We start from the raw sequence: 18,835 nt of genomic DNA, 5'->3' as shown, positions 1-18,835 counted from the left end.
TTTTTTTTTTTTTATTATTGATTTTTAGAGAGAGAGGAAGGGAGGCAGGGAAGGAGGGAAACAGAGAGAGAGAGAGACATAGATGTGTTGTTCCACTTACTTATGCATTCGGTGGTTGATTCTTGTTTGTGCCCTGACTGGGGATCGAACCCACAACCTTGGCATATGAGGATGATGCTCAAACCAGCTGAGCCACCTGGCCAGAGCAGAGATGTGAATTTTTAAAACTTGTGACAAACAGGCTCTTGTTCTCACTGGGAGCGGATCATTCTGGGTCTCGGTGTTTTTCTGAGAGCGGATTAGCGAGAGGCGCTTAAGTGCTCTGGGGACCTCAGAGCATCTCCCTCCCTGGTGAGAAAAAGGGAGAGAAAAAGAGAGAGAGAGAGAAACATCAGTGTGTGGTTGCTGGGGGTCATGGCCTGCAACCCAGGCATGTTGCCTGACTGGGAATCGAACCTGCGACGCTTTGGTTCTCAGCCCGCGCTCAATCCACTGAGCTACGCCAGCCAGGGCCTCTGATTTTAAATGTCATTCTTTCAGCAGCCCTGGGGCTCAAGGGCAGTTGAGTCGCCCACAGGGCTGAGAGGCCTTGGGGACGCTGGCTCGTGCCTTTACAAGCATCCGGGGCTCCGAATAAAGACTCCCTGTCGTTTTGGGGGGAGCAGGCCTGCATCGGACGCCTGCCCGATTCCCTGGCCTGCTGGCGGGGTGGGGCGGTCCAGGCAGGCACCTGGGCACCCTCGGCTCTCTCCTCCCTCCAGTCCCCAGTCCCCCAGGGGCACCGGCCCATCCCCCGCACACAGCTCGGCCCGAACCCTGTGCTGTTTCACCTGCTTCTCGGGCTGGCGTGGGCCTGACCCAGATTTTTAATTCACTCTCAACCGTGGGCCGCCTCTTAACACTGGATTATACCTGGGGGTGTCGCTATTTAAAGCCCCGGTAATCTGGATCTTTGTAAGATTTGTTTCTTTGTCCCTCTAACCCCAGTGGTGGAAACTGGGCCATCAGGTCCCAGGTTTAGAGAGACTGGGTTACGGGCCATGCTAGAGTGCTCTGTGGGTTTTGTGAATTGGGTGAGCACGGGTGTCTTTTTCCTTCGGTGACGTGGCAGTTCGACGTCTGAAACGGAGATCATCTCGGAGCCAGGCTCTCACACCCCTACCCCCAGGTTTGCTCGTGGGTGAGGCTGTGGAAAAAGAACGTATAGGTGTCGAGTAGAGGCCACAGTTCAACTTGAACGCAAGGTTTGACGGGTTCTGGAAAGACAGGTTGCTTGTTTTTTAAAGGTTTTAGTTATTTATAGAGAGATGGGAGGGGAGAGAGAAAGAGGGAGAGAAACATCCGTGTGTGGTTGCCTCTCACGCACGCGCCACTGGGGACCTGGCATGCAACCCAGGCGTGTGCTCTAGACTGGGAATCGAACCAGCGACCCTTTGGTTCACAGGCCAGTGCTCAATCCACAGAGCCACACCAGCCAGGGCTAGAAAGATCTGTTTTGAAGCAATGCATTTGACCTGGAAGAAGTGTCCCTATGCCACTTTATTATAAAACGTCAAATTGGCGGTTCCCAAATACTGGCAACGCCTTCACGTGGCACATTGGTGGCTTCAGTAATTTGAGGCCCACTTCGTTTTTGTTTTGTAAATATCCTGCCCTTCTCCAAACAACGGAAACTAAAAGCAAAACCATGAAGACGTGCGAACGGCCGCATCTCTACTCAAGTCCCATCCTTGTTGTGAAATAGATCATGTTCCAGCCCTGGCTGGTGTAGCTCAGTGGATTGAGCATGGGCTGGGAACCAGAGTGTCGCAGGTTCGATTCCCAGTCAGGACACATGCCTGGGTTGCAGGCCATGGCCCCCAGCAACCGCACATTGATGTCTCTCTCTCTCTCTCTCTCTTTCTCCCTCCCTTCCCTTTCTAAAAATAAATACATAAAATCTTAAAAAAAATACATCACGTTCCCCCACCGATGAAAACATATCGTCCTCATCATTTAAAACATCGTTCTGTACCATCAGCTTCTCTGTGTGCGCGTGGTCCGTGCCCCTGCCTCCACCCACGCCGAGCTCGCGTGCTGCGAATAGTTGAGGTGATCGTTTGGCCCAGGGGTCTGGGTCCTGTGTCAGCAACGGTGACACCCAGAGGGACGTCTGAGGCACAGGATAGGGGGTAGGATGGGGACGGCTGGCCGCCCTCGTCCCCGGGGGCAGGCCGCAGCCTGCAGCCTGGAGTGTCACCTCTGTCATCGTCCTGAGACCCTGAAGGTCGTTGTGCATTTCCCCCCCGTGACAGGAACCGGCCTCGGCTCGTTTTGAGGGTCGCGGACGCGGACGGGGCCGGTTCTCACTGAGGCCGGAAGCAGACTGCCCAGGGCTCCACGGTGGGGCCGGGCTGTGCGTCCCCTCTCGTCAGGCCCGACTCTGGCTCCCGACCCCGGGTCTGCCGTGTCCTCAGCGACCTCAGGAGCCCGCGGTGGCCTCGATGGCATGTGGCGCCTGGCGGAGCCGGCCCCCGCAGCCTCCCCTGCCGCTCACGTGCTCCCCGCTTGTCTCGTTGCCCCGCAGGGGCTGCATGTCCAGCCAGACGAAGCAGGTGGTCAGCGGCGTGCTGTTCGGCACGGGCCTGTGGGTGGCCCTGATCTTCACCATGCGCTACTCCCTGAAGGTGCTGCTGTCCTACCACGGCTGGATGTTCGCCGAGTACGGCAAGATGAGCCGCACCACCAAAGTCTGGATGGTAACCGAGCCCGTGCGCCGGCGGCCCCCCGCCCCACCCCGCCCTGCATGGCCCCTGTTCTGTTCGCTGTCAGTGACTCGGACGGTTGCAGACCCGCGAGATGGTGCCGTTTGTCCTTCTGGGTCGGCCCTGTCTCCCTCAGCCTAGAGTCTCGTGGGGACCCTCACGGGACCTGTTCTTCCTTTGACCCCTGGTGACTCAGGCGCCAACCTCTGCTTGCTGGAGAGGATGGGTTCACCATGACTCAGAAGTTTGGGCCAGAGGATGTTTTTCTTTCTTTTTTTTTATAACGTGATTTTTTAAAAAGACTTTACTTATTTATTTTAGAGAGAGGGGAAGGGAGGGAGAAAGAGAGGGAGTGAAACATCCATGTGTGGCTGCCTCCAGCACACCCCCTACTGGGGATATGTCCTGCAACCCAGGCCTGTGCCCTGACCGGGAATCGAACCAGCGATGCTTTGGTTCGCAGGCCAGAGCTCCATCCGCTGAGCCACGCCAGCCAGGGCCAGGATATTTGCTTTGAGTGACATTTGGGAGAGCCAAACATCGTACGTGAATGCCCACTAGATCAGTCCTCTGGGTCACCCACGAAGTAAAAGTGCCACCTGTTCGCTTCTTTGTAGCTTTTCCTTTAAAGAATTTAAAAAACATATTTTCAGTTGATTTTTTTCTTGAGACAGTAAGAAAGAGGCATCGGTGTGTTGTTCCACTTCTTTATACAATTCACTGGTGGACCCTTAGATGTACCCTGACCAGGGCTTGAACTCGCCACCTTGGCGTATCAGGAAGGTGCTCTAACCAGCTGAGCTGCCTGGCCAGCGTCTTTGTCGCTTTTCTAACCGGAAGTCAGGGTTCCCGCTGACCAGTCCGACCGGGCCCCCGAGTCACTCATGGGCCGTGTGCGGAGTTGTTTGTGCCGGTTTCATCCAGTGCCAGCTCTGTCTGCCGGCTCATCGGCACCCTCCCAGCCCCCCGGGGGCCCGAACGGTGGAGGTCTGGGGGGCACCCCTGTGTGCAATCCCGCCGCATGCCCCTGCCCGTCGGTCTTTCCCAGACCGACTTCCACTGGTGCTCGGATGGAGCGTTCCGGTTCCCAGGGAAGCAGAAAGGGACACGCAGAACAGGTGCAGACACGGGCGGTCTCCCCCACCTTCCCAAACAGGTGACACCCCCGCAGGTGACACTCAAGGCGGACGTCCCGTTGGGTCCCAGCGCTCCTCGTTGTCAAGAATCACCCCACACACACACCCACCTCACAAGCCCCAGAAATTCCTCTGAGGTCTGGTCAGCATGAGATGACCAGTTGTTGCACCAAGTTCAGGTCACTGCAGCCGAAAGCAAGGGCCGATGGCGGGCAAATGGGCTGTCCCCAGGGGCCACTGACGATGACCGCAGGGCCACACACTGCTTCTGGGGCTGGCTTGCGGTCCAGGCACCTTGGCTCAGAGCCTTGAGCCAATCCTGAACCAAGAGCCCCACAGAAGCAGGTGGGTGAGCCCACCTGCAGGAGGGCAGTCGGGCCGCCGTGCCGGGGTGCCCGAGGAGGCCCCTGGCGGGAGAGCCCGGCTCCCGGACCCGGTGGGGCACCTTGCAGCGTCTGTCAGAGCCACTGGGCTTTCGTTTGACACAGGGAGACCCTTGAGAACTAATTTCAGATCCTTAGCGTCATCTCAATTTTTTTTAAAGATTTTACTTATTTATTTTTAGAGAGGGAAGAGAGGGAGATAGAGAAACATCAATGTGCAGTTGCTAGGGGTCATGGCCTGCAACCCAGGCATGTACCCTGGCTGGGAATCGAACCTGCGACATTTTGGTTCACAGCCCGCGCTCAATCCACTGAGCTACGGCAGCCAGGGCTTCAATTTTTTTTTTAATTTCTTTTTTTAAGATTTTATTTATTTTTAGAGAGGGAAGGGAAGGAGAGAGAGAGAGACACACACACACACACACACACACATCAGTGTGCGGTTGCTGGGGGCCGTGGCCTGCAACCCAGGCATGTGCCCTGACTGGGACTCGAACCTGCGATGCCTGGTTCGCAGCCCGCGCTCAATCCGATGAGCTACGCCAGCTGGGGCTCGTCTCAATTTTTTTAATGTTCCTTTTTTTTTTTTAGGCTATGATCAAGATCTTTTCTGGCCGCAAACCCATGCTGTACAGCTTCCAGACGTCTCTGCCGCGCCTGCCAGTCCCCGCCGTGAGGGACACAGTGACCAGGGTGGGTGCGGCTGCGCGCTCTCGGGGGTGGTGCCCCTGGGAAATGCCAGCCAGCCGGCTGTGGGATTGAGGCTCAGGGCTCAATGGTGGCAGTCAGTTCACTGGCCGCCGCTTGAGCGTGGTGCTCCCATCGGCCCCCGGGGGGCTGTTCTGGGAGGTCGTTTCCCCGACCTATCAGCACATCGTAGGTGCTTTAATAGAAGGTGTCGCCTTCGATAGAGATGCCACTTGGCAAGTTTCTTAAACAGCTGCATTGAGATGTATCCCCCTCCATCCAGATTCACTCAGTGCTTTTGCTGGGTTCCTCCACTCATTGTTTAAACGGGGCTAATATATCCTTCACGCCCAAGGGACCACGTTAGTCACTTGTAAGGGGACAGCTCTGTGGCAGGAAGTCCACTCCCAGTGTTGTAAAAACCCTGGACCTGGAGCCCGGGCCTTGGCCTTGTGGTGGCGTAATGGTCCCTGTCCCCCCCCTCAGGTCCCCCCTGTCATCGCGCATTGTAGTTGTCGCAGCCGAGGTGAGGACGGAGCCCTGGTCACCAGCCCCATCAGGGTCACCCCTGCAGTGGCCTCGTTCACTGACCAGGGCCTTGTTCACCTGGATGTCCCTTGGCTGATCCCCCGGCGGTGCAGGACGGGGGGAGTGTGCTGGCCCGTTAGGATGAAAGGTTTAATTGTTTAGTTATCAGTTCCCTAGAGCATGTATCTGTAGCGTGGGGCCAGCACGGGCAGCCCCGGGGGAAGACCGGAGCTGCTCTCCGATACGCCGTGTCTTTGGTCTTCTCCCTGCGGACGCCGCGGGCTCTGACTTGGCCTGCGTGCCTCTCGCTCGCCCCAACCCCAGTACCTGGAGTCGGTGAGGCCGCTCATGAAGGAAGCCGACTTCAGGCGGATGACGGCTCTCGCCGAAGACTTCGCCGTCAGCCTGGGGCCCAGGCTGCAGTGGTACCTGAAGCTGAAGTCCTGGTGGGCAACCAATTACGTAAGCACGCACACGCACGGGTCTCCTCGGTGGGCTCTGGGTGAGAACGCCGGCCAGTGCACGAGGGGGGCGTTTGCATGCGAACCCGGCGGCGGCGGTGGCGGGGGGCCGGGTTTTGGGGAGCAGCAGACGTGGAGGAGAGGCGCCCCCTGGGACCCAGGCAAAACCAGCGGGGGGTGGGGGGGGCCAGGAGTGGGGCCGGGGCGCCAGCTGGGGTCGTATGGATCGTTAAGAAACGTCGGCAGCCGATCACTCTTTCCACCAGGTCTTTTTTTTAACCAGCTGTGAAGTGCAGGCGGCCGCCCCGCCGGCTCTGCACTGCGACCTAAAAAAGTCCACTTCCCACGCCCCCTCCCCGGTTGGCCGCACTCTGTGCGCCCCCAGGGACCCCGGGTCTGCCTCGCTGAGCTCCCGTGTTTGCACCCACAGGTGAGCGACTGGTGGGAGGAGTACATCTACCTGCGGGGCCGGGGGCCACTGATGGTGAACAGCAACTACTACGCGATGGTGAGTCTTCCTGCCGCGGCCCGGGCCCCTCCCCTCCCGCTCCCTCCGCCCCAGGCTTCTCGCCCACCGGGGAGCCCAGGACCTGCTGCCCCCACGGGAGAGCCACAGGACCGGCTCTGGTAACACCAGGGTGAGGCAGCTCAAGGGCACAAACATGCCCCCGTGGCCAGCAGGCATTCCTCCCGACTGGAGTGGGTGCCCCCGCCCGATTTCCTGACAGCGCAGAGTAAACACAGTGTCACAGGGTCGCCGTGGCGTGAAGGGCTCAGGGGCAGCGAGTCGGTCAGCGTCGGCCACCAGCCGGCCCACTGCTGAGCTTTGTCCCGCGCCCTGAGACACCACAGAATCACTCGTCTGGTCTGTTGTGACACTGGTGGCCTGGGGGGGGGGGGGGCGCGTGTCATTATTTTGTTAGAAGCCCCTCAGTGTGGCTTCTAGGGCGTCATTTAATGACTGGTGAGTCAAACTCATTCTCTTTCCCTTGCTATTCTTTTTTTTTTTAAGATTTATTTATTTATTTTTAGAGAGATGGGGAGGTGGGGGGAGAGAGAGAAAAGTTGATGCGAGAGAGAAACGTTGATGGTGGCCTCTCCCAGGGGCCCCGGCGGGGGATTGAACCTGTGGCCCAGGCCTCGGCCCTGACCGGGAAATCGAGTCGGACCTTTCGGTTGGTGGGGGGAAGCCCCCCGAACCTGCTGAGCCACACCAGCCAGGGCTCTTTCATTTTTCAAGGACTTGAGAGAGTGAGAGAGAAAAATATCAGTTCGTTGTTCCTCTTGGTTAGTGAGCGTATGCATGGGTTGGTGCTCACCCGCGCCTTGACCGGGGACGGAACCCTGCACCTCAGTGTTCGAGGATGTCGCCGAACCAATGGAGCCCCCCGGCCAGGACCCCCCTCTGTTCTTTACCTCCTCTTATCTTTCTTTCTGTTTCTCTTTATCGCCTGTTCTTTCCCTCTGCTTTGCCCCCTTGTTAAATTTTTCTCTTCTTTTTCTTTTAGCTGTTTTCCCCACCAGAAACACTCTCAGACTGACGGCACAGCCGTGGGCCTGGTGCCCGGGGCTCTCGGAACGGGAGCTGCCCGCCGCGGGCCCGTCCTTCCCACGCCGGCGGGGACACACTCTCTCGGTCCAGTCAGACCCGTGCCCCGAGGCCTTCTCTCCCAGGCGTGGAAGGTGACCTTTAGAAACGTGACTGAAGGGTCAGGAAGTCGTGGGCACTGGCGTGCTCGATCCAGAAGGTTGCTTTCTCCCGCAGCTGCTTCCCATGCAGGAAGCTCCCTGACTGCCCGATTGTCTGTTATTTCTGGTTTTCCTCTTACGTATTTTACAAGGATATGTGGGACAAAGTACTTCCATCATTTTTTTCAATTTGAATTGTGTTCATTTAAAAATTAACTTAAAAATATGCTGTTACCTGCCCTGGCTGATGTGACTCAGTAAATTGAGTGCTGGCCTGTGAACCAAAGGGTCGCCGGTTCAATTCCCAATCAGGGCACAGGCCTGGGTTGTGGACCAGGCCCCCAGTAGGGGGCGTGCGAGAGGCAACCACACATTGACGTTTCTCTCGCTCTCTTTCTTCCTCCCTTCCCCTCTCTCTAAAAATAAATAAAATCTTTAAATATATACACATATAGAAACACACACACTCACACTGTTACCTTTACTAGCCCAAAGATTACTTGGGGGTTTGTGTTCTTCTAAAACATGAACAAAATAAAATGTGTGCCCTGGCCGGGTAGTTCAGTGGGTTAGAGTGTTGTCCTGATACACCAAGGTTGCAGGTTCAATCCCTGGTCAGGGCACACGCAAGAACCAGCCAGTGAGTGTATCAGTAAGTAGAACAACAAATCGATGTTTTTCTCTCTTTTCCTCAAATCCATAAAATAAAGCAAAACTGGCAAAGTTCGGGAAGTGAAACGACAGTGGTTTTGCAGCAGCTCAGGGGCGGCCCCGGGCCGTGCGGTCAGCACGGCCGCCACGTGCTCAGGCAGCCCGTGGGCCCCCGCGAGCTCTGTCCGCGCTGACCCGCGTCCCGTTGCAGGACCTGCTGTACGTGACGCCCACGCACATCCAGGCCGCCAGGGCGGGCAACGCCATCCACGCCATCCTGCTGTACAGGCGCAAGCTGGACCGGGAGGAGCTCAAACCGGTGAGCACACGGACCCCCTTTCCCAGCCAGTTCTTCCGAAACCAGCCTCACGGGGGTCCAGTCGTGTCCCTGCGCGGCTGGCGAGTTCCCATGGAGACCTGATACCACACTCGGGGGCATGGACACAGCTGTTCCCTCCACAAGCCCTCCCCCTGCCTCTGCGCCCTCGGCCACCCTGTCCCCTGTCCCTCACTGCGCCCCTCCACACCCATCACCCACCAGGTGCCCCCCCGATCTGCCTTCTGTCCCCCTTGGCCACTGCTCATTTGTTTTTGTAACTGGTCTGATGCACTCACTTCTGTCATCTGCCTCTCGAAGACACTCTTGTTTACTTGGAAGGACAGTAGTACAGCCGGTGACCCACTGGAGAGGGGCAGGGCACTCTTTTTGTAAATGCAGCCCTCGGCTGAAGGGCTGGTGGATACGATCCTGGTCAGAGTGCGTTCCTCAGGAGGCGACAGCGCGGGGGGCTGGGCCCTGGGAGGTCCAGCACGCCCCATGGAAGCCCGGAGCCCCGGGGAGCAGCCATTCCTTATGGGTCCGGGGACAGTTAAGCCAGGCCACGCCGTGGGCTCGGGATGCGAGTCCGGCGCCCCGTGTCTGGTGTTGGCGCCTGTCCCTTCTCTTTCCCCTGCGGAGTTTGTGTGTGTGAGAGACACCCTTTTGTATCCCAGATTCTTCTCCTGGGGTCCACCATCCCGCTCTGCTCCGCCCAGTGGGAGCGCATGTTCAACACGTCGCGGATCCCGGGCGAGGAAACCGGTGAGTGCTGGGGTGGGGGCGCTCCTCTCGCCGGCCACTCGTGTCTCAGGACCGGCCTCACTGCCGCCTCCCCCGGGTGAGGTGCGTCCCCAGTGTTGTGGTTGTTCGGACGCGGGTGTAAACGGGATCTTTTTCTTCGTTTCTCTTCCTGAGAGTTCGCTACTACTGCACAGGAGTGCACCTGGTGTTTGCGTCCTGCCGCTTCGTACGGAATGTGTTTATTAGTTGTAACAGTTTTGGGGTGGAGTGTTAGGGGAGGGGTGTCCAGCCCGCGGGCCGCATGCAGCTCAGGGTGACTGTGAACCTGGCCCAACACAAAATCGTAAACGAACCATCGAGAGACTTTTTTTGTGACGACGTGTCTCGATGTCTTGAACGCGTGGCCCAAGGTGACTCTTCTTCCTCCAGGGCGGCCCAGAGCCGCCAGAAGTTTGGGCACCGCTGCGGAGGGTTTTCTGTGCATGACACCCCGTCATCGGTACACAGGGACGGTTTTCCTCCTTCCGCTCCGACTGGGGCGCCTGCTCCTTTCTCCTGCCCAAGTGCTCTGGCTGGGACTTCTAGCGCCGCGTTGAGTAACAGCGGCAAGAATGCGCTCAACGCAATGCGGTCCGCAGCCGACTGCCTCAGCGGCCCGCCACTGAGAGCTTTTCCTTTAAGACCGGGAACGAGACACGGTCTCTTCCTCCTGCTCGTGGCCTGGGGGCTGTGACCACGGGGTCCATGTCACAGATGAGAAAGTGGAGGCTCGGGGCGGGGGCGGGGGTAGAGGTTGAGAGTCGTAGGCCCGGGGCAACACGCCTGGCCCCAGGGCTCTGGGCTCTGACGTCATGCTCCACCCTCTGCAGACGTGAGCGGTGGACACGTGAGCACAGTGGGGGCGGGCGGGGCGAGGCATGGGCGTGGCCTGCCGAGGTGTGGGCGTGGCCGGCCCGTGGGCCCCTTTCTCGCCCCGCCTCTGACCTGCGCTGCGGTCCCGCGTCTCGCCCCGCCCCCAGACACCATCCAGCACGTGAGGGACAGCAAGCACATCGTGGTGTTCCACAAGGGGCGCTACTTCAAGGTCTGGCTGTACCACGACGGCAGGCTGCTGCGGCCCCGGGAGATCGAGCAGCAGATGCAGCGGATTTTGGACGACCCGTCGGAGCCGCAGGCCGGGGAGGCGAAGCTGGCGGCCCTCACTGCGGGCGACAGGTGGGCGGCTCCCCTGCGAGGGGCGGGTCCAGGCTAGGGGGCACCCGGGGCTCTCTCCCGTCCCGGGGGCCCGTCTGGGAGGAGGCATGTGTCCGCGGCCCCTTTGGGGGGGGGCGCCCCATGGGCCGAGGGCGCTGGTTGGTTCGGCTGTGTTCCGAGGGGGCAGGTCTCACCGCGCCTTCGGCTAGCCTTGGCCGCCTGCGCGTGTGGTTTCCGGGGCCCGAGACAGAGAAGTCAGGAGTCGGGCTTCTGCACGGGCGGCCTCATGTGGGATTTAGGCCCCAGAACGCGTTTAAACCGAAGCCTGTGCCGGCTCGCTCCTGCCTCGCCCAGGGGTCACACAATGTGGGCCCGGGGACGCAGCTGGCACAGGTGCTCAGGACAGGTGTCTCAGCTGCGCCTCTGAGATAGTGGGGGTCAGATCATTGTTCAGGGGTCCCTGCCCCGTGCACTGGGGGGTGATGACGAGCACCCCCGGCCCCGACCGCTGGAGGCCAGTGGCAGCCCCCTCGTTGAGACCAGCCACGCTGTTTTCAGACTTGGCCTGAAGCGTCACAGGGGGACAGTGTCATCCCCGTCAGAGCCCCTGAGGTACAGCCGTGTGGCGCTGTCACCCGGCGTTAGGAGTGAGGTGGTGAGACCCTTCTGCAGAGACGAGGACGCTGCCCCGGGCGAGGGCACCCAGAGGCGGCAGGGAACTGTGGGGTGGGTCGGGAGGGGGGGGACTTGAGGCAGGAGGGGTCCCGTGACCCTGATGGCATTCGAGCACGATCCTGTGGCCGTTCAAGGGGCCCCTGCAGGCTGCAGCGACCCCAGTTGATCGACGGGACAGTTCTGGTCCCGGGGCCCCTGGACACGCACGGGGGCCCTGGTGCAGGGAGGACGGGGTGCAGCCGTGTGAGTGGGAGGGGAGGCCTGGCCGAGAAGCCGGGAGAGTTCGGCCACCCCTGGGTCACGGGCTCAGCCAGGAGGGACGGGGGGGGGTGTCCTGGGGAATGAGCCCCCGTCCCGAGTGCTGAGTGTGTGCGGGGCCGTGGACTGGGTGCAGGTGGTGTGGGGGCGCCGGCCACCGCTCCCTCCCCGGGACTCAGTGAGCGAGCGCCCAGCCCTGGTGCTGCCCGCGTGGGGCGCTGTCCATCTTGGCTGCCCGAGCCCACAGACCCCGAGTGCGTCTAGTCACGCTGTCACCACTGTCGTCACCTGTTGTGGAGGGCAGCGGTCACAGCCGGGCCATGTTGGGACCCGTCGTGTTGATGGGCCTTTTGGCACCATGGGCACCACGGCCACGCCCTCGGGGAGAGAAGAGGGCCGGAGACTGGCCGGATGACCGTGGACTGGAAGGGCGGGCAGGGGCACAGGACCTGGTGAGGCCCGAGTGACCGTCAGAGGGAGCCCGGGCTGGGACGGCTCCAGGGGGGCGGGTGTCGGGTCAGGTCCCTGTGTCCCACGTGAAACAGGACAGAAAAGAACCCCTTGAACTTGGCTGCTGGGTGTGGCGTCCCTCATCACGGGATGTCCTGTGTCATCTGTAGTGTGGCCTCGGGCAGGCTGGCGTGGGTTCGAATCCCTCTCTGCCGGCGAGCAGCTGTGACCCCATCTCTGTGCCTCAGTTTCCTTATCTGGGAGCTGGGCGTGGCAGCATAGATGAGTGTGCCAGCCCTCCGGGGGGGCGCGGCTCAGAGCAGAGCCCGGTGTGGGGGGGTGCCCACCTGCCCCGGCTGTGACTTCCTCAGGACGGTCCCAGACAGGTCCTTTTCCTGAAGCCCCTAAAAGCCCGTGACACCTAGGAAGAACAGGGTCCCTTCAAAACGTCACGTGCAAGGTGGCACCCCCCGACTGCTGCAGTCTGACCGCGCACGCCCCCCCTCCCCCCAGGGTGCCCTGGGCCCGGTGCCGCCAGGCCCACTTTGCGAGCGGCAAGAACAAGCAGTCCCTGGACACGGTGGAGAAGGCGGCGTTCTTCGTGACGCTGGATGACACGGAGCAGGGCTACAGGGTGGAGGACACCGAGACGTCCATGGACTCCTACGCCAAGTCGCTGCTGCACGGCAGGTGTTCCGACAGGTACCGGCCTCGCCGCGTGGGGGGCGGCGGCCTGCCCAGGAGCCCGGGAGGGGCCTGACGTGCAGCGGACCCGCCTCCCGTGTCTGCCTGTCTGTCACACACACACACACACACACACACACACACACAGTCTGACGTCTGAGATTCTTCCCACCCCCATGCACGACCACATCCGTGTGGGGGTGCTGGTGCAGCGTGGGTGCAGGGGCCCGGCCCACGTGGCCGTGCCGCATCCATCAGGCGGGGTCCCGCCTGCCCAGCCGGGGGGGTGCAGCTATGTGCAGCCCGCATTCTCTCCCAGCTGCCTTACTCGTTCCCATGCCGTGTCTGTCTGTCCTTCTGGCCCTTGTCTCTGTGTCCGGCATCTGCCGTGTGCCTCTGTGGTCACACCGGCGATTCCATGGCCCCTGGGAACTGCCCAGGAGCCGGGGCGAAGTCCACCGAGAGCCCATCCGGCAGGAAACCCGGTCACGGCGTTTGTCTGGTTTTCTCCCTGCAAACGCCGATGCCCCCAGACACGTCTGCTTCCCCGCAGGTGGTTTGACAAGTCCTTCACGTTCATCGTCTTCAAAAACGGGAAGATGGGCCTGAACGCCGAGCACTCCTGGGCGGACGCCCCCATCATGGGGCACCTCTGGGAGGTGAGTTCCCGCGGGCGTCCCCGGACCGGGGAGGGGAGTGCGGCCCCAGAGCGACCTCTGCTCCGGGGTGTCTGTCCGGGTCCGCGGTAAGCGTTTCCAGCATGTGTCGGCGCTGCGCGTGTGCTGTGGAAACACGGACCCAAGGCTTCGTGGCAGCCCCTCCCCCACGTCGGGTCCCTCGCCTGGCAACACGTGCGGTGCCACCTGCTGGTGGAGCGCAGGCGGTGAACGGGCAGCGACGGCAGGGCAGACCCAAGCTCCGCCTGTTCTGAATGAAACCACCCGTGGCTGTGTCGCCTAGGTTCTCCTGCTCCGCCAGGTTGTAGGGCAGGTAAAGACCAGCATCTGAAAACCTTGGCTTATGAAAACACAGCATGCCTTTTACTACATTATTTCATTCTTTTTTTTAAGATTTCATTTACTTATTTTTAGGGAGAGGGGAAGGAAAGGAGGAAGAGAGAGAGAGAGAGAGAAAATCAGTGTGTGGTTGGCACTCACACGCCCCCTACTGGGGACCTGGCCTGCAACCCAGGCATGTGCTCTGACTGGGAATCGAACCGGTGACCCTTTGGTTCACAGGCCAGCACTCAATCCACTGAACCATACCCCCCAGGACTAGACACTTTTTTACAAGGCTGTATCTGCCCATTTTTCCCTCTGGGGCTACACGGACTGTAGAGCGACCTTGTGTTCTGCCGCAGGGCCTTGGCGCCTGCTCTCTGCCCAGAACTCTTCCCTTGTGACCAGCCCCCATGTGACCCCACTTCATCTCAGTGTCCCTGTCCCCGGCCGTCTCTCCAGACTCGGTCAGGAGCCCCGTCACCCCTTCCTTGACTTCTCTTGACCGCGTTAACCTCTGGTTGGAGTGCTGGCAGAAGGTAACCGCCGTTCCCTCGGCGGGGGCGGCTTTCTGTACGGGAAAGGGGAAAACAGCGTGGCCAGCCTTTAAGACAGCGGCGCGGTCCCGAGACAGGCTTCCGCCACCACAGCCAAGTACCGAGGGTCCCTCGCCACCGCCAGGCTTTGCCGGCACCAGCAGAGGCTCGGAGCTCCTCTGAGCTGGGAAGCCGGCAAATGTCAAACCGCCGGCCATCTGGGCAGCACCGGAGGGCCCTGGACACCTCCCCCCGGAGCACCACAATCCGTCCCAGGACCCGGGGCCACAGGGGCCTGGAAGCTGTTTCTGGCCCGGAGGGCGCACCTGCCTGGCAGTGGGGAGGCCCCTGGAGAGTGAGGAGGTCAGGGGTATGTCCTGGGTGCTCCAGGTAAGTGGGCACAGGGACTTCGTCCTAGACCAGAGTGACCCGTTGTAGGTGGTGAGACTGAACGATGGTCACAGCCCAGCTGACGGGATGACCTGCGGCTCCAGGGACCGTGCAGGGGTGGGGGGGGGGGGCCCAGAGTCTCCCAGCGAGTGGAGGCTGAGCTGGTGTCCCGGGGGGCCGTGCCGTGCCGGGTCGGAGGGGCCTGGGCGGCGATGGGCGACCACAGAGACACGTCCGGTCCGAGTTGGGCTCTGGTCGCCCTCGGTGGGTTGCTGACGCTCAAGCGTGCTGGACGCTGGGCTCCAGCGCCGAGCAGCGAGGACACGGCGGTGCCCCTTCAGGGCTTGGTCTGCGTGGCCCTCGCCTGCACGTGTGTGTGTGGGCCCCCCCGACCCCCCAGAGCCCCTCGCCATCTGACAGTGTCGCCGTCTGGCCTCAGGTGGACTGGTCACCTCCCTCACAGGTGGGGAGGCTCCCTGCACGCAGGGATTCCATTTTTTAAAATATTTTTTTGTTGGACTTACGGCCAAGACGGAGGCATAGATAGATACGCTGTGCCTCCTCACACAACCAAAGGAAGGACAACCACAAATTTCAAAACAAAAAACAACCAGGACTGCCAGAAAATCGAACTGTACGGAAGTCTGACAGCCAAGGAGTTTGAGAAGAAACACTCACCCAGCCCGGCAGGAGGGGCAGAGATGGGCAGCTGGGCAGAGAGGATGCACAGCAAGGCGGCGGCAGCTGGCAGACTGGGTGGACCCACATTTGGGTGCAGATAAACCGGGAGGAACAACTGGGGAGGGAGACAGACCACGCAACCCAGGGTCGCAGCAGGGAAATAAGGCCTCAAACCTCTGAGTGAAAACACCTGTGGGGGTTGCGGCGGCAGCGGGAGAAACTCCCAGCCTCACGGGAGAGTTCATGGGAGAGACCCACAGGGTCCTAGAATGTACACAACCCTCCCACCTGGGAATCAGCACTAGAAGGACCCAGTTTGCTTGTGGGTAGTGGGGGAAGTGACTGAAAACTGGCAGATAGCAGAGCAAGTGCCACTGTTTCCTCTCGGACCCTCCCCCACATACACTGCCACAACACAGCCACGTGGGCTGCCCCGCCCTGGTGACCTGAGGCTCCGCTCCTTGCTACATAGCAGGTGCACCAAGACAACAACAACAAAAGGCCCAAAGGAAAGAACAGATCAAAGCTCCAGAAAAGACACAACTAAGCAATGAGGAGATAGCCAACCTATCAGATGCACAGTTCAAAACACTGGTGATCAGGATGCTCACAGAACTGGTTGAATATGGTCGCAAATTAGATGAAAAAGTGAAGGCTATGCTAAGTGAAATAAAGGACAATGTACAGGGAACCAATAGTGATGGGAAGGAAACTGGGACTCAAATCAACAATGTGGACCAGAAGGAAGAAATACACATCCAACCAGAACAGAACGAAGAAACAAGAATTCAAAAAAATGAGGAGAGGCTTAGGAACCTCCAGGACAACTTTAAATGTTCCAGCATCTGAATCACAGGGGTGCCAGAAGGAGAAGAGAAAGACCAAGAAATTGAAAACTTATTTGAACAGATAATGAAGAACTTCCCCAATTTGGCAAAGGAAATAGACTTCCAGGAAGTCCAGGAAGCTCAGAGAGTCCCAAAGAACCTGGAGCCAAGGGAGCACAGCTCAAGGCACATCATCATTACACTACCCAAGATGAAAGAGAAGGAGAGAATCCTAGAAGCAGCAAGAGGAAAGCAGAGAGTTACCTACAAAGAAGTGCCCATCAGACTGTCAGCTGATTTCTCAAAAGAGACCTTGCAGGCAAGAAGGGGCTGGAAAGAAGTATTCCAAGTCATGAAAGGCAAGGGCCTACATCCAAGATGACTCTATCCAGCAAAGCTTTCATTTGGCATGGAAAGGCAGATAAAGTGCTTCTCAGATAAGGTCAAGTTAAAGGAGGTCATCATCACGCAGCTCTTATTGTATGAAATGTTAAAGGGACTTATTTAAGAAAAAGAAAATAAAGAATGTGAACAGTGAAATGACAACCAGCTCACAGTTATTAACAACCAAACCAAAAGCAAACAGCTAGAACAGGAACAGACCCACAGAAATGGAGATCACATGGAGGGTTATCAGCAGGGGAGTGGGAGGGGGAGAGAGGGGGAAAAGGTACAGGGAATGAGAAGCACAGATGGCAGGTAGGAAACAGACAGGGGAGGTAAGAACAGTGTAGGAAGTGGAGAAGCTGAAGAACTTGCACATATGACCCGTGAACTAAACGGGGAGAATCCAGGAGGGAGGGGGTGTGCAGGGCGGAGGGGCATAAAGGGGGGGAAATGGGACAACTGTAACAGCATAGTCAATAAAATGTACTTAAAGATATTTTTAAATTACTTTTCGAGAGAATTCACAGACCATAAAACTCCCCCTCTTGATGCGTACCGTGCAGCGGGTTCGTGCGGACACCAGGCGGTCGTGTGGCCCCTGCACTAATTCCGGGACCCTTGGCGGCCCCCCCGGATGGGCTGCACCTGCCCCCGCCCAGCCCCTGGCAGCTGCGCATCTCCCTTCTGTCTCTGCACCTGCCGAGTCTGGCCGCTGCGTGGAGACGGAACCACACAGTACGTGGTGTTCTGTGCCTGGCCCCTCGCCTGGCGCGTTGACTATCAGGCCGTGTTGCCACCCTGCCCTTTTTCAGGGCTGAATAATACTCCTTTGCGTAGACGAACCACCCTTTACTCCTCCGTTCATCGCCTGACAGACGTCTGGGTCAGCTCCACTTCTGACCATGTGAGCCCTGCCTCTGTGAACACTTGTGCACAGGGCTTACGTGAACACCCGTGTTGATTTGTCCTGAGCGTGAGCCCAGGATTGGCCTCGCTGGCTCAGGGGGCCGTGTTTCGCTGGCCGAGGAAGGGCAGGAATCCTTGTCTGTGGTCCACCCTGCGGTCTCAGTGCTCAGGAGGGCCACTGTCCGCAGAAGGTGCTCAGCAAGGCCCTGTGGAATGAGCTGTGGGAAGAGGGTGTTCCCGACCGCCCTGCAGTCCCAGCCCCAGGGGAGGGGCCGCTGGGACGGGCGGCTTCCCCTCGCTCCCTGAGGCCTGGTGTCCGCAGGTGCACCACAGACCTTTACCGTCTAGACGCAAATGTTCCACGGACGGCTCCCGGAGAATGCCCTCCCGCAGCCGGGGCCCAGAGGCGGCCCAAGCGGCCTCACACAGGGCGTGGTGTCAGATGCCCGCTGCCGAGGCCTGGCCCCGCCAGCCCAGCCCCGCTGCAGTGGGGCCCCTCTGGCCCTCTCTGCCAGCTCTGCAACGCACGAGCAGAGAACGCTCGTGTCCGCGTGGGTCCCGGCTGGGCCTCGTGCAGGGCCTCCATGCCCCACGGGCTGTGAGCAGGTCCCCGCGGCGGCTGCCCGGACGTCCTGACGACGGGCATGTCTGTTTTGCGGGGGAAGGACACGTCCCGGGTCGCACCGTGAGCTGGAAGGTCGCCTCTGACGCCCCGTCTCTGTCTCCCCGCCCCCGACAGTACGTGATGTCCACAGACAGCTTCCAGCTGGGCTACCTGGAGGACGGGCACTGCAAAGGGGACACCAACCCAAACATCCCGCCCCCGACCCGGCTGCAGTGGGACATCCCGGAGGAGGTGAGTGCGGCTCGCCCCCCGGGGCCGGGACCCGCGGGCCGGGCTTTTCCTCCTGAGCGCCCACCGCCGCTCAGCAGAAGCCCATAGAGGCTGCCGTTCGCCTCGCTAAGGGGTTTTTTTTAATTCACTTTTAGAGAGGGAAGGGAGGGAGAAAGAGAGAGAGACAGAGAGAAACATCAATGTGCAGTTGCCGGGGGCCGTGGCCTGCAACCCAAGCATGTACCCTGGCTGGGAATTGAACCTGCGACACTTTGGTTCACAGCCCGCGCTCAATCCACTGAGCTACCGCCAGCCAGGGCGCTAAGGGGTTTTTAGTAAAACCCTCCGCCGCGGGGGGCCGAGGCATTCCTGTCGCCCTGGAAACCCCAGGAAGCATTTCTTCTTCCCTTGGAAGATCGTAGCAGAGGTCCTCAGGGAGATTTCTGGCTGAGACTCAGCAACAGGTCACTGTGAAACAGGGAAAAGCAAAGTCACCTCCTTTGGAGTTGAAACACTCTGAAGTCACGAATGTGACTTGATGTTTGTTTCTCCTAAGGAGTCTCAGACGTAGTCCGTTTGGTGCCAGCCCCCTCGGGCAGGGAGTTGAGGGTGTGCAGCGTCACATCCTAGCTCGTCCGACCCAGGCAGGGACTTCTGGGGCCCAAGAAGCCGTGG

General features: G+C 59.7%; 1 protein-coding gene across 2 annotated transcripts in view; it reads left to right on the top strand.

The window, feature by feature from the left end:
• CPT1A (carnitine palmitoyltransferase 1A) overlaps nucleotides 1-18,835 on the top strand; it is a 47,001-nt gene that overhangs the window by 15,091 nt on the left and 13,075 nt on the right. For both annotated transcript variants that reach the window (XM_028515390.2, XM_028515391.2), the window contains exons 4-13: nucleotides 2,567-2,738; nucleotides 4,855-4,956; nucleotides 5,803-5,940; nucleotides 6,370-6,447; nucleotides 8,491-8,598; nucleotides 9,273-9,360; nucleotides 10,359-10,554; nucleotides 12,430-12,618; nucleotides 13,154-13,259; nucleotides 18,065-18,181. In XM_028515390.2, the coding sequence (XP_028371191.1) occupies nucleotides 2,567-2,738; nucleotides 4,855-4,956; nucleotides 5,803-5,940; nucleotides 6,370-6,447; nucleotides 8,491-8,598; nucleotides 9,273-9,360; nucleotides 10,359-10,554; nucleotides 12,430-12,618; nucleotides 13,154-13,259; nucleotides 18,065-18,181 (1,294 nt within the window). The remainder of the gene's footprint in view (nucleotides 1-2,566; nucleotides 2,739-4,854; nucleotides 4,957-5,802; nucleotides 5,941-6,369; nucleotides 6,448-8,490; nucleotides 8,599-9,272; nucleotides 9,361-10,358; nucleotides 10,555-12,429; nucleotides 12,619-13,153; nucleotides 13,260-18,064; nucleotides 18,182-18,835) is intronic.

The sequence above is a fragment of the Phyllostomus discolor genome, chromosome 6 (genome assembly GCF_004126475.2).
Source record: "Phyllostomus discolor isolate MPI-MPIP mPhyDis1 chromosome 6, mPhyDis1.pri.v3, whole genome shotgun sequence".
Lineage (NCBI taxonomy): Eukaryota > Metazoa > Chordata > Mammalia > Chiroptera > Phyllostomidae > Phyllostomus > Phyllostomus discolor.
Note: the sequence above shows the minus strand (reverse complement) of the source record. Positions and strands in the feature narration are given on the sequence as shown.